Genomic DNA, 21,346 nt, shown 5'->3' with positions numbered 1-21,346 from the left:
AACCTCCTTCCTTGCCCCACTTGCTCTGAAGAAGCTGGTAGCCCCCAATTCCTGCCGCAATTCAGTTTAAAAGGGAAATGAGGGCGATCCAGCAGTTTGGCCCCAAGTCACACACCCAGAAGGCTAGAAGGGTGTGTGAAGCCCCATGGTGCCATACAATGTTTGTATCTAATCCTGTACCCACAGGCAGGGCCCGTAACTCAAAACCGACTTCTTTCTTTCCAATCAGAAACTGCTTAGACCACATTCTCCAGAAGTGTTTAAAAAGGGTGGGGTTACTGCATTTACACAAGCTCTGCTAGATTTTGTGTGTGTGTGTGTGTGTGTGTGTGTGTGTGTGTGTGTGTATGTGTGTGTGTGGTAATTGCAAAGCAGAAATATAAAGCTCAGAACCAGTGGACAGATCGGGGCAACTGAATATTTTCTCCCATTCTTTCTGGAGAAACAACTTTAAACATTCTTTTTTTAAAAAATGCCTCTGTTAAATTTCCTCCTCTCTTCTCCTGCGTGCATCTGTCTGCTGTGCCTGGTCTTCTTCTTGGCATCGCTCTATTTTCCAAGGAGCTTCGGAAAACCGAATTTTACATTCCCGCCTGGTCCGACGCCTCTCCCAATCATTGGGAACCTACATCTGCTGGATATGAAAAGGCAGGACAAATCCATATTGAAGGTAGGGAATAAAATCGCTTCACAAAAGTTGTGCTTTTGGTCCCTTTGTGCAAATTCAAGAAAGGGTTAGGGAAGAGGGAGAAGTCCGATTCGGTTCACAGGCGAACTTAACCAAATCCACACATTCCAAAAGAATGTGCGAACTGAAATCCACACTTTTCTACTTTTATATTTTTTGCAATGCAGTTCTCTAACTAAGCTACTGTTAGGGTAAAATGTACCTATGCATGCATATATTACTGAAAACATAAAGGGAAGTATTGTATTTGGCTGAATCGCTTGCAAAAATATGTATATCTGTCAAAACTGCATACAAAAAAAATGTGTTTATTAGGAGAATTTTTTACTAAAATGCTGCTGAATTTGTGTAAGGATCTTTTTTAAGTCGCAAATTGCTACAGAAATGTGCAGAACTGAATTTAAAATTGGGAAACCGAGAGACTGAGAGAACTGATAATTGACAGATTTGCCCATCCCTAGTAAAGATTTATATTTCTGGCATACATTTGTTTTAAATCAGTTGAGTAAGATAATGCTGTGCTGCAGGAGAACCACGAATGCAATCACATGTTGGTTCGAGTTTAACACAGTTGTTATCTCTTTATGTGCACATCCTCTACGTATTTCATCCATCTTATTTATTTTTTACTTTTGTGGAATTACTCTAGAGTAAACAAGGAGTGGGTTGCAGTTGTGCACTTTGAAATGGGTCTTCCTGAATTACTTCCACCAGCCCCTATTCAATAATCAATTAAATTTGCTGTAACTGTGGGGGCTTTATATATTAATTTGACAGCTCCCATCCCCTGCTTTAGCAAACAACTGGTGTAAAGAGAACTCACAGTACAATTATGTAACATGCATTTGGCTCTAAAGAGGCAAAGTGTTTGTTTAGATAATCTTTTTTGAATAGGGATGGGTTGGGGGGAGAGTTTTCATTTAAAGGCAAACTTACATAACTGGCATTTTCCAAAAGTGTATGAGAGCCAAAACACAGCCACTCTTCAAAATTTGCAGTTCTCCAGATTTTGCAGTGGACTTCACCAGCCAAATAATGTGCAGTTGTCAGGGGCCCAGCAGAGCTTTCTGTTTGTACCTGCATTAAGCCATGTCTAGGCACTTAAGCATTCAAGAATGTACATACCTTGGTTCTCGAACGCCTTGGTACTCGTACGTTTTGGCTCCCAAACGCCGAAAACCCGGAAGTGTGTGTTCCGATTTTCAAATGTTCTTTGGAAGCCAAACGTCCAACGCGGCTTCCACGGCTTCCGATTGAGTGCAGGAAGCTCCTGCAGCCAACCAGAAGTCGCGCCTTGGTTTTCGAACAGTTCCGGAAGCCAAACGGACTCCCGGAACGGATTAAGTTTGACAACCAAGGTACCACTGTCTTATTTGTACTAAAATGCTGATAAGTTTTCATGAGGACTTTTTTATAATAATTGCAATGTAATATGGAAGTGTGAAGAACTGAAGATCAGAAAAATGTGAAACTAAGAGAAACTGAAACTGACAAGACTCTCTGGTCCCTAATGACAAGGCTGAGCAATTGGTTAGTCAGTCTATCCTTCCTGGGCACAAAGTCTCCTCCAAATATGTAAATGTCAAAGAACAGTGAAATATACTTGGAGACCTGTAGTGATTTCATGCTCTTTATTGCAGCTTGTAAAACAGTGATTGAATTGCCCCCCAAACCTCAGGCTTTTATATACATTATTTACACAACGAGTCCCGTTTGATTGGTTGATTCTGCTTCCCTCCTGGAGCCTGATTGGTCTTTTCCTGCAGGCCAATCAGTTGTTGCATTCTACGATCCTACCAGCCTAATAGGCTGATTAACTTCCTCCTGGAGCCTGATTGGTCTTTTCCGGCAAGCCAATCAGTTGTTGCATTCTAGGATCCTACTTGCCTATTGTTCTAGGATCCAAGCTTAGTATATAACAAATAGCTATTCATCAGAAGCAGAGTTCTCTACTGCCTTCCACTCCAGATCTCCAAGAACTCTTCAGATACCCTGAAAACAAGATCCATCTTCAGGGAAGAGGAAGCTGATGATATTATTCAAGTCATTCTCGTTTGCCTCCGTTAAGGTGTAGGGAATTGAGGGAGATTCGATTCAGTTCGCATTTAAAGACAAACCAAGCAATCCCTACTTTCTGAACCAATATGTGAACTGAAATACAGTTACCCTTCAGAATTTGAACTTCTCCAAATTTTTCAGTCAAGGAATGGGTACCAAAAATGCATGTATATTGGGTGTGCATAAGAATACATACATTAACAAGCAGAAATGCACAAATAAAATGCATTATATAGGAGGAAAATGCTTTGCCAAAGTGTAAATTATTGGGCAAAACTGTATATTAGGAGAAATTTGCAGCCGCAACAAGACCATTTGAAGGTACTTTGTTATAACCCCTAATTACCTTTCAGCTTGCTGAGAAATATGGCCCGGTGTTCACCCTCCATTTTGGATTCCAAAAGGTAGTAGTGCTGACTGGCTACGAAGCTGTGAGAGATGCCCTTGTGACCTTTACGGAGGACTTTGTGGACAGGCCGCCAATCCCAATATTTGAAGAGATTCAGCGTGGAAATGGTAACGGACTGTCATGGACTGGCTGGATACAGAGGAATGGGAGGAAGCACCAGCTGGGGAACCCCCAAGGAAACCCTCAAAGGTTCAGAGCCAGAGGATTGTTGGTGGGATGACAATGAGGGAAAAGAGGGAGCAGAATGGGAGGCGGAGGTGTCAGAAACGGCAACAGGGTTTAGTGAGCAGGAAGAAGCTGTGGCAGAGAGCAGTCCAGACTCAGAGGCAGGAGAGGAGGGTGGCAGATGAGTCAGGCTGCTGAAGAAGCCAGGGAATCTCCCCCTCCTGCTGTGACCGGCTCCCCTCTCCCCCAGTGTCCCAGAACATGCAGAGAAATGAAGAGGGTGGAGTACAGAGAGACAAGACGAATGAGCCTTAGGCTGCTGGGGAATGAACCTTAGAGAGTGATGGGAAGGCAGGGACCTTCAGTCCTTGCAACTGCTTCACTGGGGCAAGAGTTGCTGTGGTCACTAGGCCTGTGCTGTTTTGGTTTCTTTGACTAAAGAGTTAACTTTGCTGACAGTAGTGTTTTTTTTAATTCCTGACTCCTCCTCCAGACATTGACTAAACACAATTGCCTTAATTCCTGCTTTTCTGCAAGTCCCTTATAAAGTTTTGGCATGATTTTGTAAGGCAATCAGCAGCTTGTGAGGAGGAGGGGGGCTTTGATGTCAGGATGCTTGGAACTGCTGAGGGAACTCAGGGTTTGGGAATGTCAAGTTGCAGAGGAACCAACCCCCACGGCAGGTTGACAGGAACAGATAAGACAAGAAAAAGGCCTTACCACCTATTCAACATTTACAGAGAGAGGCTTGGGAATGCAGCCTCTCAGAATAATGGTGTTGTCCCGAGTGGCTCTCTCCCCCCCCCCTTCTCTCCCACTTCCTCATTCGTCAATAGTAGCACCCCCTCTGCAGTTGACCCTTAGGGCCATCTGTCTTCAAGCTCTTTGCTCTCCTACTTTTAAAGCTCGCCGGGTTCTGGGAGATGGTGGGTCTGGAATGCTTTCTAATGATAACGTGTCAGCCAGCTGCTCCTCTCCCATTATTTCCCAGCTTTCCCCCTCATCTTCCTCTGAGCTGTGACCTCCCTCAAACTCCTGTTGTAATTTTGAACCGTCATCTTCTTCTCTGGAAGGGTCACGCTGGGGAGGCAGTCTCCACTATTCCTCCTCTGCCCAGTCCCTGACAGGGGAATGGGGAAGATGAGAAGAACAGTAGTTCTGGTGATATATATCTGGTGATAGTTCTGGTGATATATATAGTTCTGTTCCAGTAACAAGAAGCCGAAAGCACCAGCCTGAAGATGACGAGTGAGACCTCGTCGAAACGTCGCACAGACACCCCGACTCTTACACGGGAAGACACCCGAAGACACCAAAACCTGCATTCCTATACCCGTGAAAATCTACGAAAGCAAATATATATATATATATATATATATATATTATAAAGGAAGTCTGATGTATGATGTATCTTTAAAAAAAAAATCATTTCACAGAACTCTTCCCTAATTCAAATGAACAAGACCATGTCTTATGTCTACCCCTACAGGGGTGTTTTTTTCCACCGGAGAGCTGTGGAGGACTACCCGAAGATTCACGATGGCCAGCATGCGCAATCTTGGCGTGGGGAAGAAGCTCATAGAGCAGCAGATTAATGAAGAACTTGGTTTCCTTGTAGAGGACATTAAATCCTTTGAAGGTGAGTTTGGAAAATTTAGGAGGTTAGGACAGAACTAGCTGCACAGATATAAGATGGTGGACACCTGGCTTGCCAGTAGTACATGTAAAAGGGATCTGGGGGTCTTAGGAGACCACAAGCTTAGCATGAGTCCACAGTGTGATGCAGCAGCAAAAAGAAAAAAAGCTAATGGTATTCTGTGCTGCATCAACAGAAGTATAGTGTCGCAATCAGGAAAGTCTTAGTCCCGCTCTATTCTGTCTTGGTCAGACCTATCCTGGAGTCCTGTGTCCATTTCTGGTCAGCACAATTTAAGAAGGATATTGAAAACCTGGAACATGTGCAAAGGACGGAAATGAAGATGATAAAGGGTCTGGAAACCAAGGCTTATGGGGTAATTGGGTATGTTTGGCCTGGTAAAGAGAAGATTAAGAGGATATATGATTGTTGTTGTTTAGTCATTTAGTCGTGTCCGACTCTTCGTGACCCCCTGGACCAGAGCACGCCAGGCACTCCTGTCTTCCACTGCCTTCCGCAGTTTGGTCAAACTTACGTTCGTAGTTTTAAGAACACTGTCCAACCATCTCGTCCTCTGTCATCCCCTTCTCCTTCTGCCCTCAGTCTTTCCCAACATCAGGGTCTTTTCCAGGGAGTCTTCTCTTCTCATGAGGTGTCCAAATTATTGGAGCCTCAGCTTGACGATCTGTCCTTCCAGTGAGCACTCAGGGCTGATTTCCTTCAGAATGGAGAGGTTTGATCTTCTTGCAGTCCATAGGACTCTCAAGAGTCTCCCTCAGCACCATAATTCAAAAGCATCAATTCTTCAGCGATCGGCCTTCTTTATGGTCCAGCTCTCACTTCCGTACATCACTACTGGGAAAACCATAGCTTTAACTATACAGACCTTGGTCAGCAAGGTGATGCCTCTGCTTTTTTAAGATGCTGTCTAGATTTGGCCTGCTAAAGAGAAGATTAAGAGGAGATATGATAGCCATCTTCAAATAAAGGGCTGTCACATGGAAGATGGAACATGCTTGCTTATCCTGCTCCAGTGACTAGGACCCCGTTAATGGCTTCAAGCTACAAGAAAGGAGATTCTGACTAAACATTAGGAAGAATTTTCTAACAGTAAGGGCTGTTTGACAGTGGGACAGACAAGAGGTGGTGGACACTCCTTCCTGGGGGGGGGGGTTAAGCAGAGGTTGGATGGCCACCGGTCATGTATGATCTAGTTGAGATTCCTTCCTTGCAGGGGGTTGGACTTGATGACCCTCAAGGTCCCTCCCAGCTCTACAATCCTATGATTCTAAGTCAGAGCGACTGCTCAAAATAGCCAACGTTGTCCAATCTTCTTGTAAACAAGTGAGGATAAATGCTCAATGAACAGATTGTCCCAAGTCTCCAAGGTGTGGGTGTCCCTAGCACACATGGGCATGAGCATTAACACACCAAGCTGTGCCCAGCTTACCATTTCACACCCTGCAGCTACTGAGGGATATTTAGAACCACTGGCATTGATCCAAGACAGGAGGTGGTGATAATGGGAAAACTGTTGAAATGCAGAGGACCGGGAGACCAGCTGACTAGCCCCAGCTGGGCTGTCTCCTTCCAGTCTTCCTGCTGCGAAGACCATCAGCCTCTGCTCCGACATAAATCAGCGACCCAGGCTTTCAAGCCAGAGCACACTATCAGCAGAGCGAACTGCACACACAGAATAGGTGTGAGGCTTGTGGAAGCATACTACAACTACAGATTTATTAATAATAAATCAGGTCAAAGAAACATGTTGTCTCTCTCTCTCTCATCTTCTCAGAGAGAGCCGGAAAAGCAAAAGTTATACACAATGGAAGTTCCCAGCAAGCTGTGCTGGAATGTAAACAGACATGTGACATGCAACAGTTCCACACGTCTGCTCCTTAAGGTGGAATGGAAATCTCAACAAAAACTGGGTCATTTTGTGGCAAGGATCGTTGCACTAGTTGGGTTCTTTATCACTTCCAACTCTATAATTTCCCTTATGTGCACAGTGAGCAACTGGTTTTATAGGAAAACCATACTGGAGAAATTATGGACCCCACAGTTTTTACTCCCTCCCTCCATGAACTTTTCTTACCTCTTGACTTCTATGATTCTATGATTGACTTGGCAAGTAGCTACTGATCTTCATTTATTGTTGATTCCACCAGAACTTGTCCCTGTTTTATTCTCGGTTTCATCCATTTAGGTGAACCATTCGTTCTCAGAACCTTTAACACTGCCCCAACCAACATTACTTTCGCTCTGCTGTTTGGAGAGAGGTTCGACTACAAAGATCCAGTATTCACCACTCTGCTAAGACTCATAGACGAAGTTATGTGCCTTCTTGGATCTCCATTCTTGCATGTAAGAAAACTTTGTAGCTGCTACTTTGTACACTTATGGGGTAATAAACTGAAAGGAATTCCAAACTAGATGTGCTGACTGAGGGTCCAGGATTTGTCTTCCCCATTCAATAGAAAGTAAGAATGATGGGTTTATTACATGAAGAAGAGTGAAATTTCCCCTGGGAGCTGTAGTTTGCTAAGGGAGCTGATCTCACAGTTACCTGCACCCTTAAAATGGTGTCTCAGTGCCTTAAATATGTGATGTGGATGTGACCATAGTCTAATACTCAGTTTCCCCCTGTTCTAAGTCCAATTTGCTAGCCACTATACCACGTTAGTTCTCTTTAGCATGTAAGATTCTCAACCTTGAGTGTAAGACACATTCACACAATTTTAGGTCCCATCTACATCATACATTGAAATCACTCCTATGGCAGCTTTCAGTTAAATTGGATAAATCTCAACTGCTTATTGTGTTACAAAGCTGAAGGTTAATAGAAAGTCCATGCAAAATCAGAATGCAACAAGCATTCACTTTGACCTATAGATACCTGATCCAAGAGAGGGGAATCCAAGACTATTATAATCCCAGTCTGGGTTAATTTTCATTTTACTCCAGGGGGCTCTGACCTCTTTTCGTCACAAACAGTGCTGTTTCCATTCCGCTGCAGTTCAGTTCACACCAAATACTATTTTATTAATCTCACTGTCTACTATTTAACACAACTGATATATATACTCGTGTGTGTGTGTGTGTGTGTGTGTAAAACTTCATTACGGTTACAGATCAGCATATACAACTGACATAAATTTTCTCTGTGTGGTGTTAGTTACAAATTTAAGCTAATTGATGACATTTCCTCCCTATACCATTCGTTTCAATGCAAAGGCCATTTATTTTGATCCTGAGGAAACACAATTCAAGTCGGGCGGGGGTGCAGAGTGACCGTCATCAATTACATACCCTTTGCAGACTGAAAACAGCAACAGCAGCAAATACCAATTGGTATTCACTGGATTGATCTCCATTTCATGTGTGGGTTGAGTAAGCAGACATCAACAATTTCTGCTTCCTGAAGACTCTGGGGAGGGGTAAGACAGTCACGGGAATACCTATTTCCTTGGACAATCCTTTCCCCAAGCACAATCCTAGTGAATGACTTTTGTCTACATTACTTTTCAAGGTAACTAACATTTATTTCACCCCCTCCCCCTTAATTTCCTCCTGACTAGCTGTTTAATTTCTACCCGTTCCTTGGATTTCTTTTCAACGCTCACAAAATTCTACTGAAGAGGATCGAAGACGTCCGTATCATTATAAGGGAATACATCAAGACAAGCAAGCAAGACATCAACGCCAACAGCCTCAAAAGCTACACAGATGCATTGGTCTTCAAGCAACGAGAGGTATTTTGATGATTCAAGTTTCAGGACCTCAGAAGTACCCTACTGCAGGGGTTGGGAATCTCAAACCCAGGGGCCAAACGCATCCTTCTGTCTGGCCCTCGGCACTCTCGCCAGGCTGCACCTCCTCCTAGGACCACCTCACACTTTTCACCAACCCAATTATGCACCATCTTTGAGTGGTTTTGCCTGGTTGGAAGATAGAAGAGAGTCTGTGTACAAACTAGCCTACTGTACAAAGACAAGCAATACATTCATGGCTCTGCCAGCTTTTGCCTCTGGCCCCCCATCCACTATGGGGAGCCAGTGTGGCCTAGTGGCTAGAGCAGCCTTCCTTCCTCAGACTTGGCCCTCCAGATGTTTTTGGCCTACAACTCCCATGATCCCTAGCTAGCAGGACCAGTGGTCAGGGATGATGGGAATCGTAGTCTCCAAACATCTGGAGGGCCAAGTTTGAGGAAGCCTGGGTTAGAGTATTGGGCTAGGAGCTGGGTGACCAGGGTTCGAATCCCCACTCAGCCATGAAGCTCACTGGGTGACTTTGGGCCAGTCACTGCCTCTCAGCATTATTGTGGGGATTAAATGTGTATGCCACCCTGAGTTACTTGGAGGAAGATGGGATAGAAATGTAACAAATAATGCAATAATAAATAGATAATGTGGCCCTTGAAAGGTTTCTCCAGAAATGAATGCGGCCTTCAGGCTGAAGTCCCAACTTTGGGACTTCAAAGCGCCCAATCACCTGTCATCCTTGCCCCCGATCCCCACACCTGTTGGATTTGGCCTGAGGCTGGATCTAGACACATCGAAAAAGCATTTCAGGAAAACACATTGTAAAAGCAGGAAATCGTGTCAGGGAAAGACACAACTCCACAGCGCCATCTAGTGTCACGGTGTTATAACACATATAAAACACTTTTCCTTTACTAATTTAGCTGAGTCCTGAGAGGCTATGATCCAATTAAGAATTGGGCTTGTTGAGCCAAAAAGGTCCCTCACCCCTGGCCTGTCTAGTCCAGCATCTTGGCCAACAAGATGAGTCTATGTGTCAGAAGTCCACAAGCAAGATGTGATGCTTGTGTTCCTCAGCAATTGGGTGCCAGAGGCATATATTTCCACCAATACCTGTGTACAGTGGTACCTCGGGTTACAGACGCTTCAGGTTACAGACTCCGCTCACCCAGAAATAGTACCTCAGGTTAAGAACTTTGCTTCAGAATGAGAACAGAAATCGCGCAGCAACAGTGCGGTGGCAGCGGGAGGTCCCATTAGCTAAAGTGGTACCTCAGGTTAAGAGCAGTTTCAGGTTAAGAACGGACCTCCGGAACGAATTAAGTTCTTAACCCAAGGTACCAATGTATTAAATAGTGTGAGAGTATTTTTGTCTTCAATTTCAATCCTGTGTTCTACCACCGCCTCAGGATACGACTAAGCGAGAGAACCTTTTTAATGATGACAACCTCATCGCTTCCATCCTGGATCTTGTCATGGCTGGAACAGAGACCACGGCAACGACATTGCAATGGGCCATTCTGCTGATGATGAAGTACCCAAAGATTCAAAGTGAGTAGCCAGTTCTTTCACAGTCTCCTCCTGCTGCTACTGCTTCTAGATGATATGAGCTTCTAGGCAAAAGAAGCCCCATGGCTGAATTAGGCCCCATGCCCATCTATTCCAGCATCTGTTTCTCACAGCAACCAATCCGATGCCTCTGGGAAGCCCACAACTGGAACCTAAGGGCAATAGCTCTCTCTGAACTTGGGAGGGAGGAGAAATTCAAGTCAGTATGCATTTAAAGCCAAATCTATCAAATTTGCACTTCCTGAAACAATACACGCAAGTCCCACTATCCAAACACAACGTGTTATCACGGAATTGTTTGTTTGACAAGCGTTTGCATAATGAGTCAACGATTTCCACTTATTCCTATGGGGAAATCTCTAATGTGTTTCTGACCAAGGAAATTTGACCCCAAAAGGATAAAAGAAACCTGGGAAAACCTGTGGATCAGAAAAATCACAACAAATTAAGGTTCTTATGAAGGCTGCTGGGGACGCGGGTGGCGCTGTGGGCTAAAGCCTCAGCGCCTAGGGCTTGCCGATCGAGAGGTCGGCGGTTCGAATCCCCGCGGCGGGGTGCGCTCCCGCTGCTCGGTCCCAGCGCCTGCCAACCTAGCAGTTCGAAAGCACCCCCGGGGGGCAAGTAGATAAATAGGGACCGCTTACCAGCGGGAAGGTAAACGGCGTTCCGTGTGCGGCTCTGGCTCGCCAGAGCAGCGTTGTCACGCTGGCCACGTGACCCGGAAGTGTCTTCGGACAGCGCTGGCCCCCGGCCAATAGATGTGAGATGGGCGCACAAACCCCAGAGTCTGTCAAGACTGGCCCGCTCGGGCAGGGGTACCTTTACCTTTACCCTTATGAAGGCTGCTTATTTGTTTACAGTGCTACACGCAAGTCCAGCTGTTTGGATATCTGAATCTGCGGTGTGTACTAATTCCTCGTGTTTGGATAAGTGAATTATCCAAGCCAGGAGTATCTGGAGGTGCAAGGAATTTAATTGCACCCTGTTCTTCGGTTTTGTTCCAGAAAAGGTTCAAGAGGAGATTGGGCGGGTTGTGAAACCAGGCCACTGGGCCACATACGATGACCGGAAAGACATGCCCTATACCAATGCAGTGATCCACGAGGTGCAGAGATTCATCACGCTGTTGCCGCATGTCCCACGCAGCACATCAGCTGACACGCATTTCAGGGGCTACTTTCTCCCAAAGGTACCTTCTCCAAAGGTGCATGCCTGATTTTGCATGCTGAGAATACTTCATTGTACTTTAGCATTGTTCTGTTAACTCTAGTCAATTTTAACAGCTGAGCTGCTCTTGAGCATGACTTGTGTTCTGTTCTCCCTTCACAGCTGCAGGTTCCTCACTTGATGGCAATGTAATGCCATGCTGACCCTGACATGTATGTGTGAATGAAACACGTGCTTTCTTGTGGGTCCATTCACACATGCAGCTCATCAGGGGTTGAAACCATAGAACACTGGTCCCGAAAGACCTACATTGGCTCCCAGTACGTTTCCGAGCACAATCCAAAGTGTTGGTGCTGAACTTTAAAGCCCTAAACAGCCTTGGCCCAGTATACCTGAAAGAGCATCTCCACCTCCATCGTTCAGCTCAGACACTGAGGTCCAGCTCTGAGGGCCTTCTGGCGGTTCCCTCACTGAGAAAAATGAAGTTACAAGGAACCAGGCAGAGGGCCTTCTCGGTAGTGGCACCCGCCCTGTGGAACGCCCTCCCATCAGATGTCAAGGAAATAAATAACTATCTGACTTTTAAAAGACATCTGAAGGCAGCCCTGTTTAGGGAAGCTTTTAATGTTTGATGTTTTATTCTGTTTAATATTCTGTTGGGAGCTGCCCAGAGTGGCTGGGGAAACCCAGCCAGATGGGCGAGGTGTAAATAAATAAATTTTATTTTTATTTTTAATAAATGAAGGTAACATTCACGTGGGAGTTAGCCCTTGGTCAAGTCACGTTTCATAGAATCAGAGAACTGTAGTGTTGGGAGGGACGAGGGTTGTCTATGCAATTTCTGCAATGTAGAAATTTTTTACCCAGTGTAAGGCTCGAACCCACGACATTGATATTAAGAGTCTCATGCTCTACCGACTGAGCTATCCCAATCTGCCATCTGGTGCTGCTCCTAAGAAAGGCACCATAGGTGACTAGCAGAAGGCCTCTGAAGGGGAAACTGCAGTCTGCCTTCTGTATATCCGTTCTCTGCTGAGTGCATTTGTGAATGTTTGTGTTTGCCTGCCCGTCTTTACATCCTCAAGTTGGAAGATTCAGGACAGATAAAAGAAAGTACATCTTCATGCAACATATAGTTAAACTATGAAACTCATTCCCCAGGAGGCAGGGATGGCTACCAACAAGTTTGTTAAGAGAGCTGGGAATAGTAGCTCGGCGGGGGACGACTACAGTTCCCAGGATTATTTCAGTGGAAGTGAGTGTGCTTTAAATGTATGGTGTGTGTGCAGCCTTGGTTTGTAAATTGCAAACTGGGTAGGTTCCCTTTAAAAATGCAGCATGAACAAAACCCTTCAAGGCTAAAGTACTGTATTTTTCGCTCTATAGGACGCACCGGACCGCTCCCCGGGCTTCGGGCTGCAGGCAGCTATCCGCAAGCCTGCGGAGCCCAGAGGGAGTTCCCGCTGGGCTTTGCAGGCTTGCAGATAGCTTCCTGAAGCCTGCATTCGCTCCATAGGACGCACACACTTCTCCCCTTCATTTTTGGTGGGGAAAAAGTGCATCCTATACAGCAAAAAATACGGTATTTTCCATTGCCTTATTGCATCAATGCAGGAGCAGTCCTGGTAAATGAGATAGCAGTTTTCAGACTCTAAACCTGATTTTCTCTCATCTCTGCTTACAATTTCCATCACCTCCCCCCCATGCTGTCTGATCCAGGGAACGATGGTGATTCCTTCGCTCACTTCAGTGCTTCTGGATCAAAATCATTGGGAGACCCCTCATGAGTTCAACCCCAACCACTTCCTTGACGCTGATGGGAAGTTTGTCAAGAAAGAAGCCTTCATGCCTTTCTCCTTAGGTACTTATTTTTTTCCCCAAATACATATTTATTAAATTTCCACTTTAAACAAAGAAAAAAACAATAAATTTCAACAATCATTCACACAACTTCTTTTCCACCGCTCTGCCAAGCAAAGACTTCCTTCCCTTCCTCCAACAGGTTTTCCTATTCCAATCTGCGTCTCGCGGTTTCCTCATATTTTGTCAAGTCCACATTGTAAGACTTATTTCAATCCTGCTAGTCTCTTCAAACTTCTACAGTTATTATTTATGTAGTCTATAAATTTACTCCAGTCTCTTTGGAATTTTGATTCCTCCTGATCTTAGATCCTGCAGGTCAGTTTTGCCAATTCCGCGTAATCCATCATTTTCGTCTGCCACTCCTCCAATGTTGGTAACTCCTGTAATTTCCACTTTGGGCCTAATAACGTTCTGGCAGCGGTTGTTGCATACATAAATAGTATTTGGTCCACCTTTGCAATTTCCTCTCCCATCAAGCCCAGCAAAAAACCTTCTGGCTTTTTGGGAAAGGTGTATTTAAACATCTTTTTCAGTTCATTAAAAAACCCTTGTTTTCTCGCATGTCCACCACATATGATAAAAGTCTCCATCCTTCTCTTTACATTTCCAGCATACTTTATTACGGTACTTCTCCTTAGGTACTTAAAGGGGTTCGTTCGTCTTGGCGGTATAAATCTGTTGAAAAATTATCAGCCCCCTGTGCAGTGTGATGGGGGAGGAGCTGTATCTTGAGAAATTCTCCCCTCTCTGCAGCTCTTAAGATGGAGCCCCCTCACGTGGTCTGGAACAAGTAACTCCCTTGCATTGGGAGCAAGGTGTGTGGTTATTTCTATGGCCCTGTAGGCTGTTCCAAGTGTGAACTGTTTGTCTCTTTTATAATTCTTCCAACAGCCTTGTAAGGTAAACCCCATATTGCAGATGAGGCCGAGGTGAGGGTTGACTGGGTCACTCTATTGCTAGCCAATGCCAGTTTTGCATGTACATTCACAAAGGGCCTTCCTATCCTGTTTCCACACTATAATGAGATTTTGAAAACTGCATTGTAAATGTATTTTTTCCACAAACATAGTCAGGTGTGCGTTTTACCCTAAAATGTTCGTTTTGTTTTTTGTTTTTTGTTTTATTGACTTAAAAATATATATATACAGACAGCAGAACAAAGAAGTCTAAATTAACATTGCCTTCTACCGATAAGAAATAATAATAACTATTACAATAATGAAAATACTAAAAGTACATTTACTTCCGCTTTTAAACTTCTATTCTGGTTACAATATATTACTATTCTATAAGAATCTATTATAGCCTTTGCTGTCCCATATATTATTTCCCAAATTCAACCTAACCCTCCCCTCCTCCCCACTGCTTACCTTCACCTGCGTGAAATCTTCCCATCATAATATATTTTTTCAAGTTGCTTTGATAAAAAAAGAGTAACTTGAAAACTGTTAAATTATAATTACTTCTTTTGTCCTTACACGCTTAACAATTTGTTAAGCAATTGCTAAAATGTTCTTTTTGTAGGCACTTCCCCACCCTGTAATGTACCCATTTTTGAACACATTTCTGCTTCTTTTTAACAGTCCCTTTTGGTACATTTTCTCAGCTACGGCACGCGATTCAGAGAAGTGCAAAGGACAGGAGGGCTCTTTTCAACTCCCAATTCTTTTTCGGTTTTGCAGGGCGCCGAAATTGCATCGGCGAAAGCTTGGCCAAGATGGAACTTTTCTTGTTCTTCACGGGACTGCTGCAGAAATTCACTTTTCAGCCGCCACCAGGGCTTACGGAAACTGACTTGGACTTGACCGTTCCCAAGACGACCTTCACTTTGAGGCCACAACCTCAGCTGACTTGCGCCATTCCCCAGGAATGAAGAGAGGACATTGTGATGAGATAATCCACACACCATGAGGGGGAACTCAAGTAGGGCATTCCTTTTGGCGGAGCAGGAACTGATGGATCAGTACCTTAGCAAAGCTAGAGTTGACATGGGGTGTATGCTTGAGAGGCAAATGCAACTGGTCCCAACAAACTTGACTTTTTCCATGCTTGTCATGCTTTTAAATATATGCATAACAGCTAAAGCATGTGGGAAAGCAAACGTCCTATACTTGGACTTTCAGAAAGCTTTTGCTAAAAGGGTGAGTTCGATATTGGAGATCATTACGAAAAGGATTGTGGGAAAAAAATTATAGGTACCATCATGCCTTTATAGAAACCTATAGTGTGCCCAAACTTGGAATACTCTGTGGAATTAGGATTGTTGCACCTCAAAAAAGATATTGTAGAGCTGGGTAAAGGGCAGGAAAGCACAGCCAGAATGATTAGAGAGTAGAGGAGCTCCCCTGTAGAGAAAGAGGCATGATGTTTGGGGCTTTTTAGTTTTTTTGGGGGGGAAAGAGAGTATTCAAAAGATCTTAGGTTTTGTTTCCCTTAATCGTTGCTGCTTCCCAGAGGCGGGATAATTAATAGCAGTACTCAACACCAAAACCCGTTCTCAATTCCCAATTCAGAGACTCTGCTGCCTCCCTGCTGCTAGTCGAGGTCACAGCAAGCACTTTCCCAAAACCTTTTCTGCTAATAAATTTACACTTGGGGTTCTAAAATCCACAATTACTGAGTCCATTTTGTTCTCATATTCTGCTGTCCCAGGACTATACTTCCTGCCTATTTTGGATCTAGAGTCACATTAAAATTTATTAATGGGAAATAGACTAAGGAGAGGTATTCCAGCCCCTTGTTTGCAGGTTCACAGCAGATTCAATAATACTAAAGATGTTTTGAAAAAACAAGGAACAAAGATTATGACGGTTATAAGAAGCCACGTGGAGAAGAAAGGTTTATCGTACTCTCAATGTCTTGTTTTCAGATCATGATCTATGGTTTCAGCCAGTGAAAACCACTCACCTCACAGAGTGTTTGTTGTGGGGGAGGAAGGGAAAGGAGAATGTTAGCCGCTTTGAGACTCCTTAAAGGGAGTGAAAGGCGGGATATCAAATCCAAACTCCTCCTCCTCCTCCTCTTCTTCTTCTTCGGGTGGTAACCTAGATGCTTGTGTGCTTTGTCTATTCAGAAAGTGTGGGTGATAATCAGATTCCTCATCTGTGAAAGCAAAAGAACTGGGACATAAGCAGACAACACCCTTACCCTAACCCAGGGGTCTGCAACCCGCGGCTCTGGAGCCGCATGTGGCTCTTTCACACCTTTGCCGCGGCTCCGGGGCGGATACTAGCGAGAGGAGGAGGCGCATTGTGCGCCCCGACACTCCCCACTGTGGCGGGCACTGTACTGGCTGTGATGTCACATGGGGGCGGTACGTGCATTAGTCACGCACCGTCCCGACGTCACCTTCCCGCCCGCCCGCCCGCCCGCTACACTGTAAGGGGCATGTACGCTGGTCACTGCATTGAAAGGGGGCATGTACGCTGGTCACTGTTTTGAAGGGGAGTGAAGAACACACACACACAAAAAGGTAACTTCTTAATTTAACGTTTATTTCTATGAGGAGGAGTAATTCTGAGGGGTCAAACAAAGAAATAATAAAAAGTGACAAAAAAGTTATTTTTATAATGACGAGTTTTGTGGCTCCCAGTTTTTTTTTCTTCGGAAACGGGTCCAAGTGGCTCTTTTTGTCTTAAAGGTTGCAGACCCCTGCCCTAACCGAACCAGGGTGGCAATAGTGAAAATGAGTGAAAAATGAACCCTTCTGTCAGGCGGCAAAATTCAAAAACGATATTATATAAAAAAGAGGCTGGATTGCTATCTGTCAGGTTGTTTTGCTGCTGCATGCCTGTGAAGTGTTTAATGACGGGAAGAGGCACTTCACAGAGCGGTTTGCCATTAAAATGTTCTCCTGGGATGCCTACCACCTAAGCTGCTCACTCACCCACCTGACATTGTTTTCACACTGGAGTTAGCATGACGACAACCTTACATTTTTATGTATATAGGCAGATAAATAAATATGCTAAACAAAAGCTTGACATTGGCATAATTTGCATCTGTTGCGCCAAGTATCAGGTGAAGCCATGGCAATGTCATGGTTCAAACCGCCAGCTTGCTTCAAAATGGCAGCCAGCATCCCAACGTTGACAAAACTTGCCACTCCCACCTCAGGAATCCTTGTGCCAAATTTGACAACGATCTCTTAAGAAGTGTTGAAACGCATAGAGAACAAATAGACAAACTGTTCCCCAAAATATAGAGTAGATAATAATTTATTATTATTATTATTATTACCATTATGCAAATTAATACACACCACCCTTTTAACCACCACCCTTTCCCTAGTTGGATGACCAACAGAGACATTCAACAGTCAGAAAAATACAATGGTTTATTGAGTTTGGAGACTCCAGTTTGTTCATGACACTATGGAGACTTTGTTCCTCTCCTTTGCAAAACGCTAATGTGGGTAAAATATATGTTCAACCAGAAACAGGAGATGATATCCAACCAAGTCACACTCAGAAAGCCCCACACAAATCAGTGGACTTATATAACTGAATTGATTTTAATGGGACTATGCCTGCCAGCATTGGATCCCATCCACAGCTTTACAAGATATTGACAGAATGTGGGCTTCTATTAATGCAGAGCACTTAATCAAAATCACAAACTAGCTGGGTTCATCTTATCAAGGACTAGAGGTAGTGTTCTTTTAAAAAGATGAATGGCAAAACCTTCCCAATCTTTGGAATAAAGGGAGAAAGAAGGGGAGAGGGGGACGCCCCATATGAAGAAATTTTTCACATGGCAGTTAGCAAACAGTACAGCTGGTTCCCATCAGCATATGTCACATTGCCTTGGTCCCATTTCTAGTGCCAATTTCACATGACTGAAAGTTCACCTCTGCTTTAAAACCACATGATGCATCTGTGTCAGCAATCATGGGTTCTGTGATTCCAGTTTGCTCCTTGGCCAAGAGCCTAGGAGGAGGACAGCTAGCATCTCCATTTGATATGGCACCCAGGCTACAATGTTTCGTCCTTCTTTATGAGAGATGGTGCTGGTTTGCAGCAAGCGTTTGAATTGCATTTCCTTGAAAGGCTCCTGAGATCAGCCCCAAGCTTTTGCAATGCACTCAATTCTTTGCAGACCTCTGGGCAAGCTGCTGCTGAAACAAGCAACTGGAGAACACGGTGCAACTCTCATTCAGATGCGGTCTGATCATACTCAAGTGTCTAACTGTATTTTTCTAGATCAAACAGGGGGATCAGTCAGGCACGTGTCTGCTAGATTTTTGAGTCACTCGCACTGCCCCCCCCCCCCCAGTTTTGGATGGCACAAATGTTTGAGGAAAAACAAACAAATCAGAATGAAAACCCAGCTGAAAGGTGCACTCGTTTTCATTGAAGGATGTGTGGATTCATGAAGACACATTTGCCATCTCAGATATGGAGCTGATAAAGTTCCATTAAGTCCTCCTTTGCTGTCTCCGTGTCCTGTTAAAAAACAACATCACTTAATAAAAACTGGTCAGGTGATGGGAGCAAACTTTCTGCCTAAGACCCTGGTGCAAAAAGCAACTAAAATCTGAGCGAGGTTTTGCCTATATTCATGGTTACACACCCAGCTCCTTAAGCCCAGAAGAACTAATTACTCCTATGAGGAAATGGCCCCCTGATACAGGACCTAAGTGAGGAGCAAAGCATCCTTTGAGTTAATTCGGCCTTTGATTTTCTTAGTGTTGGGTGTCTGATAGGGAATTTGTGCAGTTAGAAAACCTGCTTTTTTAAGAAAAACACCAGGCAGCCATCTTGCTCTGTCTAATGGTATGGCCCATAGGTGTGGACAGCCCCTTGATACATTTGTTTCAGTGAAAGAAGGAGCGCAAATGACTAGACAAACAAATAAGGACAGGGGAAAGGTAAGTAGGCAAAATGCTAACAAAATAACCACAACAAGAGTAGTCAAGAAGTCAAAACAGAAGATTTTTCCTGCGAAGTTTTTGATGTGTGACATTTTAATGTATTTTTAATCTTTGTTGGAAGCTGCCCAGAGTGGCAGGGTACAAATTATTATTATTATTATTATTATTATTATTATTATTATTATTATTATTATTTCAAGCAGATTTGGAGGGCAGAGGGCAGGGTGGCTCCTCTTCCTCCTTGCTTGCAAGCTGCAAAAGCAGCCCCTCACTCTCACAGATTTCTTTCCACAAAAGATGGAAAGTGGAGCTTGGACAGAGACTGAGCAATGAGACAAGAGATAGATGCAGAAAAAGGCTTCTATCTGTGGAGGAGGAGGGAGAAGGAGTCCTTCTTTCTCCCTTACTGCAATTGCTGGAGCCAATCACCCCCCGAGACAGATCCAGTCAGAAGCTGCACCTCAATTCCGGCCTTTTTATTCTGCCTGCATCTCTTTCTCTCTGCATTCCTCGATATCCACTTTCTTGAAACTTTAGCGGCTGCCTGAGCACCCTCAGCACACCCCTTGAGCACACCTGTAGTAAGGTCGCCATTGTCGCTAATCCAAAGCCTGAGTGTACTTAGCAATGTCATTTGGAAAGCACATATACAGTAGACATTTTGTCAGTTGGTAGAGCATGAGACTTTTAATCTCAGGGTCATGCCCCACAGTGGGCAAAAGATTCTTGCATAGCAAGGGGTTGGACTACGTGACCCTCGTGGTCCCTTCCAACTCTCCAATTCTATGATTTCAGAGGATTTTTTAAAAAGTATTATACCTGAAGGCAACTGTTTCATGGGCAGCGGTCCTTCTGGTTTACGTTCTTTTTTTCTAATAGCGATCTAATAAAAGAAATAGGAGACAATTTATTTATTTCAACTAAGTAGATTTATATTTGATATAAGTATCAAAATATGAAAAGCTGAAAAGTATGGTGCACATAAAAAAGCACACTTAAGGATGAATACATTTTGCAAAATTAGAATAGAAAGAAGTAAACTAAAAACAGGGAGCCCAGGTTTCATAGTTTAATTATGAAAGAAGTACATTAACTATGAAGAAGTATATTCTTTTGTCTGTCCTGGATCTCCCAATATTCAGCTACATTGAATACCCACATGTTCCAGCAGTATGAGAGAGGGAGAAAATCTTTTATCTACCCACTTTATCCGTGCAATGCATGAATTCCTTGATCAGCAGGGAATTAGTGGCCATTGTAACAAAGAGTCAGGTTTTCAGAAAATTCGCCATTACCGGAAGCTGACAGATAGCCACTCACTTAAAGAACTTGGCCTGTGTTAAATAGCTCCTAGCTTTTGCGATTTCATCAACAAGTTTCTTTAAATCATCTCCTTCAAACAAGGGGAAAGCTGGATCCTGAAGAAAGAAATAAGAATTCATGTCTTTGGATGGATGGAAATTTATCGGTAAAGAAAATAAAAAGTTTTTACAAAATGATGTAGAAATGTAGAGAGAGAACTGAAGAGCAGAAAAATGAGGAAGTGAGAGAAACCAAATTGTTTTTTTTTTAAATAATCATATTTATTAGAATTTCCAATAATAACAGAATAAGAAAGATAGAAAAGATAAAGAAAAGAAAGAAAAAGAGAGAAAAATTTAAAACCTTACTTTCATAACCTTCTTTCTAGGACTCCCTCCTTCCCCTCCCGACTGTATTCCCCTTTCCTTAAGTTGGTTCCACAAGCTCTCACTCCCAATTTAAAACCTAATATATTTAACCCATTAACCAATTTAAATTTATACAATCTTACCATCACTCCTCATCTTTAACAGAAAAAGAAAAAAGATTTCCCCCCCAAGATCTGCCCCAATTTCCTTCCACGAATTCCCCCCTTTTTTAAAAAACATGTTAGATTAAAATACAAAAGTTATATAAAGAAATAGAAGATAAAAGATATAAGAAGATTCAAAAAGTTGGTTACATAGCCTTTGGATTCCAAGATTCCCCCTCCCTTCCCCGGTTTGAATTCCCCATGTCCATCAGTCTGTATGTTATCAACCTGGAGGTCTCAAGTCCATAGCCAAATTTTTCCCATTCCACCTTGCCGGTTTTCTTTTAATTTGTTTGTTTTAATGATGTTTAACTTCAAAAATCC

General features: G+C 43.6%; 2 protein-coding genes across 6 annotated transcripts in view; one reads left to right on the top strand and one right to left on the bottom strand.

The window, feature by feature from the left end:
* Positions 1–355: 355 nt before the first annotated feature.
* On the top strand, positions 356–15,929 carry LOC309519036 (cytochrome P450 2W1-like). The gene is made up of 9 exons (XM_082199793.1): positions 356–670; positions 3,100–3,262; positions 4,810–4,959; positions 7,163–7,320; positions 8,535–8,708; positions 10,127–10,268; positions 11,291–11,475; positions 13,173–13,314; positions 14,999–15,929. Exons 1-9 carry the CDS (start codon positions 473–475, stop codon positions 15,187–15,189), a joined length of 1,503 nt encoding a protein of 500 aa, XP_082055919.1. The 5' UTR covers positions 356–472; the 3' UTR covers positions 15,190–15,929.
* Positions 15,930–17,807: 1,878 nt separating this feature from the next.
* The window catches only part of VWA3A (von Willebrand factor A domain containing 3A), a 50,161-nt gene continuing 46,622 nt past the window's right edge, over positions 17,808–21,346 (bottom strand). For all 5 annotated transcript variants that reach the window (XM_082199626.1, XM_082199623.1, XM_082199622.1 and 2 more), the window contains 3 exons: positions 20,509–20,606; positions 20,008–20,071; positions 17,808–18,760 (listed from right to left, as the gene is read on the bottom strand). In XM_082199626.1, the coding sequence (XP_082055752.1) occupies positions 20,023–20,071; positions 20,509–20,606 (147 nt within the window). In that variant the 3' untranslated portion in view covers positions 17,808–18,760; positions 20,008–20,022. The remainder of the gene's footprint in view (positions 18,761–20,007; positions 20,072–20,508; positions 20,607–21,346) is intronic.

The sequence above is a fragment of the Podarcis vaucheri genome (assembly GCF_965113315.1).
Source record: "Podarcis vaucheri genome assembly, chromosome: 14".
Lineage (NCBI taxonomy): Eukaryota > Metazoa > Chordata > Lepidosauria > Squamata > Lacertidae > Podarcis > Podarcis vaucheri.
Note: the sequence above shows the minus strand (reverse complement) of the source record. Positions and strands in the feature narration are given on the sequence as shown.